Here is a 15,660-nt window from a genome sequence, read left to right on the forward strand (position 1 = left end):
TATCTGCAACCCGCAGGGTTCTGCAGGTTTTTGCGGGTACACAACCCGCTGCAGGACTCTACCGTCAGGCTACACTAGGGCAGGTACTCATGGGAATGATGGAAAATCTATTGGTCTGTATTGATTATGCTCCTCTGTAGTAGGGCAGGATACAGATCCACCACCAGGGGGGCAGAATGGAGAGCAGGGGTGAGCTGTAGCTCCCTTGGGACTTGGGAAAGTGCAATAACAATCTTTCTAATTCAGTAAGGCTTCAGTATGACTTTTATTGCACCCCCCTATATAACTGTTACGTGGTATGTGTGTATGGGCACCTCTAACCCACCTTACCCCCTCCACCCGCCTGGATTGGTTTTTAATGGGCCTTCAAGAGGAATGCATCCATCCACATTTCCTCTGTTTATTGCGGCTGGGGTCTCGTTCAGGTGGAAAGTTCCCCTGGGACCTCTCATTACAAGCATCTCCCAGACTGTAAACCCTACGACATTGCGTGACGTCCATTAGTTAAGAGAGTGAGACTGCGTCTGTAGGTTTTATTGCCCCTCACGGGGCTGACATTATGTCAAGAACTATAAAAAAAAGCTAAATGAGTTGTTTGTAAAAGTAACCTTAATTACTATAGTCTAGTGCAGAGATGGACAACTGGTGGTGGGATGACTTCTGCTCTACAACAGGCTAAATGTAAAGTCCTAGGTTAACTTCTCCTTTATGACTCCAGCAATTAAATGGCTTTAAAATCCAGGAGAATGGTCATGTTTCAGTTGCTGTTAGACACCTCTAAACCCCCCCCCCCCAATCATTTTCAGGCCTATATATCTGTTTTAGAGCCGTTCTCTTTAGCCAATGCACTATGGACCCCCCTCCTTCATATGCAATCTCCACAGGACTGTAGTTACCCCCCCCTCGAGGCTATAAATCAAAACCACTTTATTTGATTGCCTTCTGGGGCCCCCCTTTCTTGCAACTTTGTAACTCAAGAGGTTTGAGCATGAGGTCAGCATCCCTGAAGGTAGAATACTTGGCAACCCCCGGGATTTCAAGTCAAGGAATTCTGGGAAGCAAATGTTGGGTTTTGAAACTCTTGTTAAATTCAATGTTAAAATATGCAACCCTTCCTATGCTGGCATTGATTTATGGTATCTCTCTCTGTACAGACTATGATCAAACTTAGGGGGCTGTTCCTGCTGAATTGTGCTTAGTACTGAGGATTACCTATGCTGCTATAGTTTTATGGGATCTCTCTGTACAGACTATGAGCAAACTTAGGGGCTGTTCCTGCTGAATTGTGCTTAGTACAGGGGAATACCTATGCTGCTATAGTTTTATGGGATCTCTCTGTACAGACTATAAGCAAAATTAGGGGACTGTTCCTGCTGAATTGTGCTTAGTACAGAGGAATACCTATGCTGCCATAGTTTTATGGGATCTCTCTGTACAGACTATGAGCCAATTTAGGGGGCTGTTCCTTCTGAATTGTGCTTAGTACAGGGGAATACCTATGCTGCCATAGTTTTATGGGATCTCTCTGTACAGACTATGAGCCAATTTAGGGGGCTGTTCCTTCTGAATTGTGCTTAGTACAGGGGAATACCTATGCTGCCATAGTTTTATGGGATCTCTCTGTACAGACTATGAGCAAACTTAGGGGGCTGTTCCTGCTGAATTATGCTTAGTACTGAGGATTACCTATGCTGCTATAGTTTTATGGGATCTCTCTGTACAGACTATGAGCAAATTTAGGGGGCTGTTCCTGCTGAATTATGCTTAGTACAGGGAATACCTATGCTGCCATAGTTTTATGGGATCTCTCTGTACAGACTATGAGCCAATTTAGGGGGGTGTTCCTGAATTGTGCTTAGTACAGGGGAATACCTATGCTGCTATAGTTTTATGGGATCTCTCTGTACAGACTATAAGCAAAATTAGGGGACTGTTCCTGCTGAATTGTGCTTAGTACAGAGGAATACCTATGCTGCCATAGTTTTATGGGATCTCTCTGTACAGACTATGAGCCAATTTAGGGGGCTGTTCCTTCTGAATTGTGCTTAGTACAGGGGAATACCTATGCTGCCATAGTTTTATGGGATCTCTCTATACAGACTATGAGCAAACTTAGGGGGCTGTTCCTGCTGAATTGTGCTTAGGACAGGGGAATACTTATGCTGGCATTGATCTATGAGATCTCTCTGTACAGGTGACTAATAGGGGATTGCCAAAATGTCACCTGTGAGATCACATAGATCAGGGATCCCCAACCTTTAGAACCCGTGAGCAACATTTAGAAGTAAAAGGAGTTGGAGAGCAACACAAGCATAAAAAATGTTCTTGGGTGCCAAATAAGTGCTGTGATTGGCCATTTAGTAGCCCCTATGTGGATTGTTAACCTACATTGAGGCTTTGTTGGCAGTGCACCTGGTTTTTATGTAGCCAAAATTTGCCTCCGAGCCTGGAATTAAAAAATAAGCACCTGCTGTAGAGGCCATTGAGAGCAACATCCAAGGGGTTTGAGAGCAACATGTTGCTCACGAGCTACTGGTTGGGGGATCACTGACATAGAACTTGCTGCCACCCCCAGCCCTTGTTTGTCTGTGCTGTGGACTAGGGGTTAGTATGTATAATAGGCAGGGCAAGAGCTTCGTATTGGAGAAGTGGCCTTGAAAGCAGAGAAAGGTCAGACAAATAGACAAAATTAAAGGGACATGCATTACATTTGACTTATCCATATAATGTAACTAAAGACCCATGTTTAAATGCAATTTACACGGCAAGAATCCTTTAATTGGCACTAATGTGAGTAAATGAAGATTAACGCTAATGCCTTGTTTCATGCTATTTCGGTCATACCCCAGTAATACAGGGCTAATTTTGGGTGCACCCGTCACAGTTTTGTGCGTGTGACTGAATTTAGTGTTAAGGTCCTTAAATGACCCAGGTTAATACTGATATTTTGTCCCTTGTTTCGGCTCATACATGCCCAAAATTGTACCTGCTTTCCTAGTTGCTAAATCTGTGCCCTCTGCTGTTTTTTGTGTGTTCCAGGCTCGCTGGTTCTGGGAAGGCTATTTCAGTTCAATGAAATCCATCGCTTTGACCACCCTTCAGATTATTAATGACCGCATCTACCCTTACGCCGCTCGCTCCTATGAAGAGTGGAATGACCCACCTGCTGTGGTAAGGATTTCATTCAGTTTATCTTAGGGGGGGGATCATGGGGACCCACCTTAATCCGCATGGGGACCCAATATTGGGTCAAGACCATGGGTTAATGGTGTAGACTTTGTCTTATTGCCAGTATATGGGGGGGGATTGTGATTATCTCCAATCACCATTACAGACTATTCTTAATTTGTGGAATGCTACACTATGTAAACAAGCTGCTGTGTAGCCATGGTGCCAGCCATTCAAACACAGGATAGACAGTAGATAACAGATAAGTACTACAGGTATGGGACCTGTTATCCAGAATGCTCGGGACCTGGGGTTTTCCAGATAACGGATCTTTCCGTAATTTGGGTCTTCATGCCTTAAGTCTACTAGAAATTCATTTAACATTAAATAAACCCAATAGGTTGATGTTGCTTCCAATAAGGATTAATTATATTTTAGTTTGGATCAAGTACAAGCTACTGTTTTATTATTACAGAGAAAAAGGAAATCATTTTTAAAAATTTGGATTATTTGGATATAAAGGAGTCTATGGGAGACAGCCATTCCGTAATTCGGAGCTTTCTGTATATCGGGTTTCCGGATAAGGGATCCTATACCTGTACTATAGTTTATATAAACAAGCTGCTGTGTAGCCATGGGGGCAGCCATTCAAGCACAGGATACACAGTAGATAACAGATAAGTACTACTATAGTTTATATAAACAAGCTGCTGTGTAGCCATGGGGGCAGCCATTCAAGCACAGGATACACAGTAGATAACAGATAAATACTAGTATATTGTTTATATAAACAAGCTGCTGTGTAGCCATGGGGGCAGCCATTCAAGCACAGGATAGACAGTAGATAACAGATAAGTACTGCTATAGTTTATATAAACAAGCTGCTGTGTAGCTTGTTTATATAAACTATAGTAGTACTTATCTGTTATCTACTGTGTATCCTGTGCTTGAATGGCTGCCCCATGGTTACACAGCAGATTGTTTGTTTATTTAAACTATAGTAGTAGTTTTAAACATTTGACCATGAATTCTACTTGCTGATTGGTTGCTATAGGTTTCTGCCCCTGGGCAAACTACGTGCCTTTAATTACATAACCCCCATAGTGTCCTCGGTACCCACTATAAGCATCAAGGCCAATGCATGGGTACAGCCATGTGGTAGAAAAGGATGAGATGCCCTCACCTCTGAATCCATAGAGCCATAATCACAGAATCACCTCGCCCACAAGGGCTGTGAGTGTTTTAGTTCAGCAACATCTGTAGGGCGTCTGCTTAACCAAAAAATCACCCAAAGCTCAGACGTGATGAAAGCTATTTAACTATCACAGTCTTTGGCCAATCAAATGGGCATATCCACGTCCTAAAGCCAGTGAAGGGTTAATCTCACTGGGCTCATGCCCTTTAACCACAACACGATGAGAATCAAACTGAAATTCTTTCTCAGAGTATTCCGTGGAAATACATTGTGCATAATTGGAGCAAAACACAGAATAAATCAAGACTTTTCCTTTTTGTAAGGTCTGGTAAATCATAATTGAAACCACATTCGGGCCGAGGTTGGTATTTGTATGGAAAAAATAGAGAGAGGGAAGAGACAGAAGGAAACAACATAAAAATGCAGAAAACAAAACCTGTTGTGTATGTTGTGACAAATACAGTCACATGTCCTACAGGGATGAGACAAGAGAGGGAATAAAGTACCCCCTACTGTAAATGATAAGGATATTAGAAGTCACTGAGGGGTTATGTGACCATATAAAGGCACAAGGCTGCAGACTGAGTTATACAGGGAACTCTGAGTATCACTCATGTATTATAAGGGATAATGTACCCCCTACTGTAAATGATAAGGATATTAGAAGTCACTGAGGGGGTTCTGTGACCATATAAAGGCACAAGGCTGCAGGCTGAGTTATACAGGGAACTCTGAGTATCACTCATGTATTATAAGGGATAATGTACCCCCTACTGTAAATGATAAGGATATTAGAAGTCACTGAGGGGTTCTGTGACCATATAAAGGCACAAGGCTGCAGGCTGAGTTATATAGGGAACTCTGAGTATCACTCGTGTATTATAAGGGATAATGTACCCTCTACCGTAAATGATAAGGATATTAGAAGTCACTGAGGGGTTCTGTGACCACTACTGATGGGCGAATAAATTTGCCAGGCACAAATTTGCGGCAAATTTCCTTCTAATAAACATGCGAAACTGCCTCAAATTGACGGTGTCAGAAAATTATGTACGCACACCGGAAAAGTCGCTCGCATCATAACTGGATGTTCATTGACCTTAACATGGGCGTCAAAATTCTCATTTCGCAATTTTTTTGCCATTTCGCAGGAAATTCGCTAAATTTTCAGTGAAATGGGAAAAATTCGCCCATCACTAGTGACCACCAAACTGTTACTGCATTGAAATAAATATGGGGGCATAGCTACTGGAGATGTTGGAAGTCGGTATAGGAAGCCTTATAATGGCACTAAGCTGAAAGTGAATTGTTATTATATACGTCATGGAACTCTGAAGTGTATCCTGCTTTACCCATGGGTTCTAGTTACACGCTCTAGTTACACGCTCTAGTTACACACTCTAGTTACACCCAGTGTCTCATTAGACAAAGCAAAATGACTTGCCCTTTATGTGAATGGAGTTGGTTGTTGGTGCTGCCATGATGCTTGCCTCCGTGGGGGAATTCCCTGCACAAATGAACAGAATGTCAGTTCCACTGATACAGTGTCAGCACATGGCATTTTTTGTACCAGTTGAACCCCTAGCTGGAAAGTTTTCATTCCCAATGAGACATGGCAGCAAGCGCTTCCGCCTTGAGAACAAACGACAAACATTGACATTAGCCCTGTTGGATTTCACAAGCTGTTTTACACCCTGCCACTATAATAATGGGGGCTATAAATGACCCTTTACGTTGTGGTGCCGTCTGTCAGGCACAAATCCACCCCCCCCCCCAGATCTCCTCCCTCCGACCCCAGTGAGTTATTGGCTTTCACTGCTCCTGATTTCTCCTTTTGAAGAGGAGAAGGGTCAGGAGGTCTCAGACAGCAGACGCATAGGCAGGGGGTCGGCTCTGGAGAGCGCTCGCACCATAAGCTTTAAATGGCCCATTTGAAGGTTTTTCTCCTATAGGGGCACTTGGAAACATTTAGAGGCACATTTATCAAGGGTCGAATTTCGAATTCATTTGAGTTTTTAAAAAAACTCCCAAAAATTTCCATAAAATTTATTGATAAATTTAATTTAAAAATTTTTTTAAAGAAAATTTCATTTAAATTTGATTCCAATTTAAAAAGCTTGACTTGAGTTTTTTTTCTCAGAAAAAAACTCGAATGTCTGAAAGGCTGCAAACAACTCCAACTTCATCCCTTGACCTCTCCCATTGGCTTCGAGTTCTTAAAGGGGCAGAGTATTTTAAATCTCGAAAATTGAATTAGAATTTTTTTAAAAACTAGAATCGAATTTGAATAACTCAAATCTGCCCCTTAAGGTGGGCATACACAGGGAGATCCGCTCGTGTGGCGATGTTGATTGGATCACTCCCCATTATGCCCGCATTGAAGTGGGCAATATCGGGCTGATCCGATCGTGGGCCCTAGGGCCCAACAATCGGATCAGAATGGAGGCCAAATGGCTGGTCAGATCAACGAAAAGATGCATCATGAAAATCAAGGGCTAAAGCTGCCCAAACACAGGAAAATTTAATTTCAGCCTCTCCTGACCAAGTTTGTCCCTTATCTATCCCTGTATAGGCTCAGACTGACTGCCTCCCTGATAGATATCTGTTCATTATTAGTACTACATTAGTACATGAGTGCATTTCTCTTCCAATGAGCTTTCACATGCCCTTGTTAAGATCCAATCATTGATTGGGTGGGCGAGTATGATTGAACCAACTTGATTTGGCCCAGCATGCAGGTGATCAAAACAGATCTTTATGTGTATGTCCAGTCTGTAGGTCGGAGACAATTTATTAAAAAAAAAAAAAAGACAATTTCCCAATGACCCTATACCCCATTTAATTGGCCCAAGGTCCAAACCAACAGACTTTTTCCATTTTACGCTGTGACCCAAATGTCCACAGCCATCAGGCTGATATTATAGAGCCAATAGGATTCATTCTACAACAAACAAGGGAAAGTTGTGCTCACCACTAATTTTTAAACTCATTAGGCGGGGGTGCAATGAGGCTGTGACCACTAAATTCATACAGACAAATACAAGAGGTCACTCATTATCAATTTGTTTAAGACATTTTGTGCATTAAGCTGCTAAAAAGATGCCTTTCCCTTTAAAGGATAAGTAAACCTTTAAAATAAGTGAAGTAAAATTGATGAGGGTGCTATTCTAAGATATTTTGCAATGTACATTCATTATTTATTTTGTTTTTATTCCAAGATATTAAGAGATACATGTACTGTTAATACAAATTAAGTTTGTTACAACAGCACCACCTGCTGGTTGTTGTCTGACCACCAAGTAGTCAAGGAAGTTGTCAGTAGAAAGAAAGAGGCTGATCTGATGTTCTTCTGCTTAGGAAAGGTTTCTATTTTTTTCCCTAAGCAGAAGAACATCAGAGCAGTCTCTTTCTTTCTCCTGACAACTTCCTTGACTACTTAGTGGTCAGACTGGTCAGAAAACGACCAGCAGGTGGCTCTGTTGTAACAGAATTCATTGATGTTAATAATACATGTATCCTTTAATATCTTGGAATTAAAAAAAATTAAAGAGGTTGTTCACCTTTGAAATAACTTTTAGTATGAAGTAGAGAGTGATATTCTGAGATAATTTGCAATTGGTTTTAATTTTGTATTATTTGTGGTTTTTGAGTTATTTAGCAGCTCTTCAATTTGCATTTTAAGCAATCTGGTAACTAGGGCCCAAATTACTCTAGCAACCATGCATTGATTTGAATAAGAGACTGTGATATGAATAGGAGAGAGTCTGAAAAGAAGAATCAGCAATAAAAAGTGCTTTACAGGGCATTTGTTTTTAGAAGGGGACAGCAACGCCCATTTGAAAGCTGAAAAGAATCAGAAGAAAAAGACAAATAACTATAAAATTAGTTTGTTCGTTCTATCACATACTAAAAGTTACTTTAAAGGTGAACCACCCCTTCAATAATGATTGTACATTGCAAAAGTTCTTCGAAAAGCACCCTCATCAATTTTACATTCACTTATTCTTAAGGTTTACTTATCCTTTAAATATATTGCAATATATGGACAAACAATCCCTGTTTTGTTTAAAGGGTAAGGCATTTGTTGGTAGCTTAAGGTACATAATGGGTTGAGTGCAGATGACCTAATGTATTTCTCTATAAGGATTCATTCTATACAGGTCTCAATAGGCGCTGGACCATTCCAGAGGTGCTGACCTCTGGAATGGTCCATATGGCTGAAAAAGCGTATTTGATTGGCAGCCTTCAAACAGAGGAATTGTCTCCAGCACCCAAAGTCTGTAAGGCACAGGGCTGACCATTGTGTGATTCTGTTTCCGGCACACGATGGGTTAATTCAGTTTAGTTTAAGCTGAGGGACTTGTAAGGAGCAGGGCTGGGTCACATCATAAACCCGGGTGCTCTGAAGTCTGACTTGTTTACACCGTGTTCCCCTGCACGCTAATTGGTAATGGCACAGCCTACTGACTGGTTCCATATGCACAGCCTCCTGAATATGTATCCGCCATGCTGCCCGGACAATGGACGCCTTGTGTTTATAGAGCATATGTCGGCGCGATGTGCATCGTAACCCGTTATATGTTTAATCAGCGTGTTTTCATTCCTTCTGTCACCAAAGTGCCAGTCAAGTCTTAAAGGATAAGTAAACCTTTAAAACAAGTGAATGTAAAATTGACGAGGGGGCTGTTCAAAGATGTTTTGCAATTTACATTCATTATTTATTTTGTTTTTATTCCAAGATATTAAGGGTTACATGTACTGTTAATATGAACACATTTTGTTACAACAGCGTCACCTGCTGGTCAGTTTCCAACCAGTCTGACCACCAAGTAGTCAAGGAAGTTGTCAGGAGAAAGAAAGAGGCTGCTCTGATGTTCTTCTGCTTAGAAAAGGTTTGGGAAAGGTTTTTATTCATTTTCCTAAGCAGAAGAACATCAGAGCAGCCTCTTTTTTTTGTTCTGACAACGTCCTTGACTATTTGGTGGTCAGACTGGTCGGAAACGCTGTTGTAACAAAATGTGTTCATATTAACAGTACACGTGTCCCTTAACATCTTGGAATAATAACAAAATAAATAATAACTGTAAATTGCAAAACATCTTAGAATAGCCCCTCATCAATTTTACATTCACTTGTTTTAAAGGTTTACTTGTTGTAACCATTTTCATTAATATTAACAGTATCCCTTAATATCTTGGAATAAAAACAAAATAAATAATGAATGTAAATTGCAAAATATCCTAGAATAGCACTCTCATCAATTTTACATTCACTTATTTTAAAGGTGTACTTATCCTTTAATCTAGTCCAGTGTCTGCACTACCTCTGCTCAATATCACGGAGCTGCCATGGGAGTTCCACTCTGACTGTGTGAGTGCAGTTACAGGTGTGGGATCTGTTATCTGCAATGCCTGGCACCTTGTAATTAAGAGAACCCCTCTCACAGCCAGCGGGTCAGCTCTTCAGTCTGCGTCAGGTATTGTACTTGGCCTTATTGCCTGGGGGTACCTCAGTCATTCCAAAGCAACTCTGGATCATTGCACCCAAGAGTTGACTTAACCCTCAAAGCAAACAATGGCCTCAGCACTTGTAGGGTTAAAGGAAAAGTAACCCTTATCTCCTAACAACTTCCTTGACTACTTGGTAGTCAGACTGGTTGGAAACTGACCAGCAGGTGACGCTGTTGTGACAAAATGTGTTCACATTAACAGTACATGTATCTCTTAATATCTTGGGAAAAAACCCAAATAAATAATGAATATTGCAGAACATCTTAGAATAGCACCCTCATCAATTTTACATTCACTTATTTTAAAGGTTTACTTATCCTTTAAGTAGGTTGTTCATGCGAAAGGCAGGCTGCTATCAGTAAGAGCTGACTTATACTGGCTGCCCAGGATTTGGAACTGTTCAGGTGTTTCCAGCTGTTACGGCGGGGGCCATATGGAACGCTATGCATAAAGTAAACGTGCTCGAGAATTTATATATAAAATACATTTCATTAGAAAGAAACTTTGATGCACTTAAAAAAAAGTATTTTTATTCGCTTTTTAGATCCTCTTTAAATCCCTTAAGTGCCCTTGCACTAAAATAGTTCAGGGGTTCAGATGGGCAGATAGGAGGGGCCCATCCACACATGTAATCATCCAACACATAACCGGTGCACTGTGAACATGTATTATATTTATACTTCCCGTTCAGCCCGGGTGGCACCAAATCTCATGGTTTTAATCACAGATTTCTTACATTTTCATTCAGATCCTTCCAACATGACTTTGTGTCCTGAAGGCCTAGACACTGGTTCTAATTTAGTAATAATAATTATTTTGCCACTGGGGTAATGTTTAATGAAAGTGTTATTAGATATTTCATTCAGTTACTCCCCTGTACTAAGCACAATTCAGCAGGAACAGCCCCCTACATTTGCTCATAGCCTGTACAGAGAGATCCCATAAAACTATGGCAGCATATGTATTCCCCTGTACTAAGCACAATTCAGCAGGAACAGTCCCTAAGTTTGCTCATAGTCTGTACAGAGAGATCCCATAAAACTATGGCAGCATAGGCATTCCGTGTACTAAGCACAATTCAGCAGGAACAGTCTCTAAATTTGCTCATAGTCTGTACAGAGAGATCCCCTAAAACTATGGCAGCATAGGTAAGCACAATTCAGCAGGAACAGCCCCTTAAGTTTGCTCATAGTCTGTACAGAGAGATCCCATAAACTATAGCAGCATAGGTATTCCTCTGTACAAAGCACAATTCAGCAGGAACAGCCCCTAAGTTTGCTCATAGCCTGCACAGAGAGATCCTATAAAACTATGGCAGCATATGTATTCCCCTGTACTTAGCACAATTCAGCAGGAACAGTCCCTAAGTTTGCTCATAGTCTGTACAGAGAGATCCCATAAAACTATGGCAGCATAAGTATTCCCTGTACTAAGCACAATTCAGCAGGAACAGCCCCCTAAGTTTGCTCATAGCCTGTACAGAGAGATCCCATAAAACAATGGCAGCATAGGTATTCCCCTGTACTAAGCAAAATTCAGCAGGGACAGCCCCCCTAAGTTTGCTCATAGTCTGTACAGAGAGATCCCATAAAACTATAGCAGCATATGTATTCCCCTGTACTAAGCACAATTCAGCAGGAACAGTCCCTAAGTTTGCCCATAGCCTGTACAGAGAGAGCCCATAAAACTATAGCAGCATAAGTATTCCCTGTACTAAGCACAATTCAGCAGTAACAGCCCCCTAAGTTTGCTCATAGCCTGTATAGAGAGATCCCATAAAACAATGGCAGCAAAGGTATTCCCCTATAATATATGAAGCACAATTCAGCAGGGAAAGCCCCCTAAGTTTGTTCACTACTGGTGATCACTGCTGCCCCCTAAGGAGCGGAGCTTACACTACAGGAAAGTCTAATGCCAGGAGATTTGCATTGAAACAAAAGTGCCTTTAACAAGCAGTGATGCAGTTTGTGCCATTAAAGTGAGTGGGATTTAGTGTATCCATGCCCTGGGCTAAGTGACTGTGAGCCGCGCCAGTGCACTCTGTGACTTATTGTTAATTTATTCATATATTTTGCTAAAACTGCTGTTTTAAAAGTCAACAGACCTGTGTGTTTATTGATTGGTGTCCAATGGTGGTGCCCTTTTTTTCCAGGCTGGCTCATGTCCCCCTGTCTTTCCTTTCCCACTGTCTGTCCTGTGTAACTTTCAGGCTCTTATTGGGAACAGACTGTGTGTATCCTCTCGTGCCAAACCCTCTGGCTTCTCTCTTTTTGGCAGGAACCTCCTGAAAGCCTTTAAATGGGTCGCCCTCATTAGAATTCAGATCTTGTAATTCTGTAAAAAATCAATCTTTGAAACCTACTCCATTAAACCCCCCGCTTTCATTTTAACGAATACTTTTGCCCCCCCTCCCGTTTTTTTTTTTTCAAGGGAAAGAACAGCCGTCTTTTTGTTGTGAGTTATTTAATCTGTCTGTGCAACTGCCGCTCTATTTACACTATTTTCATGCCCGTTTTGTGCCATGCTTATGTATCTGATGCACATTAGACGCTTTTTAACCCCTTCCTTCTCTTCTGCAGCAATGGAGCAGCGTAAACAACCCCCTCTTCCTGCCGCTCATCCCCCCTCAGTCCCAGGGGTTCACCGCCGTGGTGCTGACATACGACCGGGTCGAAAGCTTGTTCCGTGTTATCACAGAAGTCTCCAAGGTCCCGAGTCTGTCCAAGCTGCTGGTGGTGTGGAATAATCAGAATAAGAACCCACCTGAAGGTAAGGGGAAAATCAGCCAAGGTCAGCACATCCTAACTTAGCCTTTACTTTGTCTGTAGTAGCTTCCTGACACTCATTGTCCAGTCCAAGGTACAGGTATGAAATCCGTTATCTGGAAACCCGTTATGCAGAAAGCTCCGAATTACGGAAAGGCTATCTCCCATAAACTTTATTTTATCCAAATAATCCAAATTTTAAAGAATGATTTCCTTTTTCTCTGTAATGATAAAACAGTAGCTTGTATTTGATCCCAACTAAGATATAATTAATCCTTTTTGGAAGCAAAACCAGCCTGTTGGGTTTATTTCATGTTTACATGATTTTCTAGTAGACTTAAAGGGGAACTAAAGTCTAAAATAGAATAATGCTAGAAATGCTGTATTTTGTATACTAAACATAAACATGAACTTACTCCACCAGAAGCCTTATTAAGCAAATGATTTATTGTTTCAAAGTTGGCCGCAGGGGACTGTCATTTAACTTTGTTAAACATCTTTGCAAGACCACGCACATGCTCAGTGTGGTCTGGGCTTCAGCTGAGAGGTTAAGCTTAGGGATCGTCATAAATTATCAAAACAGCACAAGTCAAATAATATCTGCCATAGAAGCCGATACAGCAAGACTGATTAATAATCAGAATATGCAGACTGCACTGGGTCTGCGGATACAAATCTTTACACAGTCGCCAGATGCTTTGTAGGGAAACAAACAAAGCTGCTCATGGTCAGGGAAGTTAGGTGGGGTGCTCCCCCCTTCTGTTTGAAATTAGTATTGTTTCCCTGCAGAGCAGTTAGGGACCGTCTGAAGTTTCCTATCTGCAGCTGTCAGAGCAAGTAAAACGAACTGAGAGTTTCACTGCATACAGTCAGGTTTATTATAAAAATGGTACATAATTTTTAATTAAAGTATATTGGAGGTAGATTTCTTTTTCAATAAAAAAAAGTAAAAATGGGATTTTATTTTTTTTTCCCTTTACATCCCCTTTAAGGTATGAAGATCCAAATTACAGAAAGATCTGTTATCCGGAAAACCACTGGTTCCGACCATTCTGGATAACGGGTCCCATACCTTTACAATATAAGGACATAGCTTAAAGGGGTGGTTCTCCTTTACAGTAACGTTTATGTTATAGAAGGGCTCAATCTAAGCAACTTTTCCATTGCTCTTCGTTTTTTCTTTTATATCGTTTTTTAATTATTTGACTTTTTCAAATGGGGTTCACTGACCCCATCTAAAAATACATGTTCTGTAACGCTACACATTTAGGGTGTTATGTATCAAAGTCACATTTTTTTCAGGTCGGATATTTTAAGGGGAATAAACAAAATTTTATTTGTAGAAAAAAGTCAAATTTTTCAAGATTAATTAAACTCCGATGGTGTTAAAAGTCAGAATAAAAAAGTACTGCGACTCAAACCTGCTGAGTTCATGTAGAAGTCAATGGCAGATGTCCCAGTTGATATCCTTATAGGCGCTGGGTTTCGTCAATAATCTGAAGATTTTGTGGTTTTCGGGCGTCAAATCCGGAAAAGTCTGAGGTTTCAGGCATTAAATCCGAAAAGCCCATTTTTTTTAGGTTGGACATTTTAAGGGGGATAAACAAGATTTTATTTGTAGAAAAAAGTAAAATTTTTCGAGATTAATTAAACTCCGATGTTAAAAGTCTGAATAAAAAAAGTACTGCGACTCAGACCTGCTGAATTTATGTAAAGTCAATGGCAGATGTCCCAGTTGATATCCTTATCGGCTCTGGGTTTCGTTAAATAATCTGAAGATTTTGTGGTTTTCAGGCGTCAAATCCGAAAAAAGTCTGAGGTTTCAGGCATTAAATCCGGAAAATTTGCACAATTCGGATTTTTTTTTTCCGAAGTTTTATCCTGCACAAGAAATTTTCATTAAAATGTATTGATAAATAAGAAGAAAAAGTCTGTGCCGATTTGGTCAGGGTAGTTTTCAGAAAATAGTGAGAACCCCCTTATTGTTATTGCTACTTTTTACTACTCATCTTTCTATTCAGGCCTCTCCAATTCATATTCCAGTCTCTTATTCCAATCAGTGCTTGGTTGCTAGGGCAATTTGCACAATAGCAACCAGATGGGTGAAATAGCAAACTGGAGAGCTGCTGACTAAAAAGCTAAATAACTCAAAAAAACACAAATAATAAAGAATGAAAACCAATTGCAAATGGTCTGAGAATATCACTCTCTACGTCATACTAAAATTTCATTTAAAGGTGGACAATACCTTTAAAGGGGAAGTAAAGTCTAAAATAGAATAATGCTAGAAATGCTGTATTTTGTATACTAAACATAAACATGAACTTACTGCACCACAAGCCTAATCAAACAAATGATTTATGCTTTCAAAGTTGGCCACAGGGGGTCACCATCTTGTAACTTTGTTAAACATCTTTGCAAGACCAAGACTGTGCACATGCTCAGTGTGGTCTGGGCTGCTTAGGGATTGTCATAAATAATCAAAACAGCACAAGTCACATAATACCTGCCAGAAGCCGATACAGCAAGACTGATTAATAATCAGAATAGGCAGACGGCACTGGGTCCTGTGTTGTCATGTAATCTGTGGATTTTATAGTTTTTGTATTGTTTAATACAAACTTTCTCCAACTCTCCAGAACCAATGGCTGCAGCAAAATAATCCTCCAAATAGAATCCCAGTTTATCTGTTAAAATCTGGCTCCATGATCTTTGTCCCTGCAGCTGGAGTTGGAAACAGTAAAGGGGATGTAAAGGCAACAATAAAATCCAATACAAATACAGTACACAGTCGCCGACTGCTCTACAGGGAAACAAACACAGCTGCTTAAGTTCTGTATGGCTGGGAAGTAAGGTAGGGGCTACTGTTCATTAGTATGATTTTTTCCCTGCAGAGCAGTTAGGGACATACCGTCAGGTTTCTTATAAAAATGGTAGACATTTTTTAATCAAAGGATATTGGAGATAGGTTTATTTTTCATTAAAGAAACTAAAATTGGGATTGTATTTTCTTGCCTTTAAA

The 15,660-nt window shown here is 40.6% G+C and overlaps 1 protein-coding gene across 3 annotated transcripts in view; it reads left to right on the forward strand.

The window, feature by feature from the left end:
- The window catches only part of ext2.S (exostosin glycosyltransferase 2 S homeolog), a 44,481-nt gene that overhangs the window by 13,477 nt on the left and 15,344 nt on the right, over nt 1-15,660 (forward strand). For all 3 annotated transcript variants that reach the window (XR_005960816.1, XM_018259493.2, XM_018259494.2), the window contains exons 8-9: nt 3,040-3,171; nt 12,453-12,642. Coding sequence is in view for 2 of the 3 variants with exons in the window: in XM_018259493.2 (XP_018114982.1) it covers nt 3,040-3,171; nt 12,453-12,642 (322 nt within the window). In the remaining variant the exon portion in view is untranslated. The remainder of the gene's footprint in view (nt 1-3,039; nt 3,172-12,452; nt 12,643-15,660) is intronic.

Source organism: Xenopus laevis, chromosome 4S (genome assembly GCF_017654675.1).
Source record: "Xenopus laevis strain J_2021 chromosome 4S, Xenopus_laevis_v10.1, whole genome shotgun sequence".
Lineage (NCBI taxonomy): Eukaryota > Metazoa > Chordata > Amphibia > Anura > Pipidae > Xenopus > Xenopus laevis.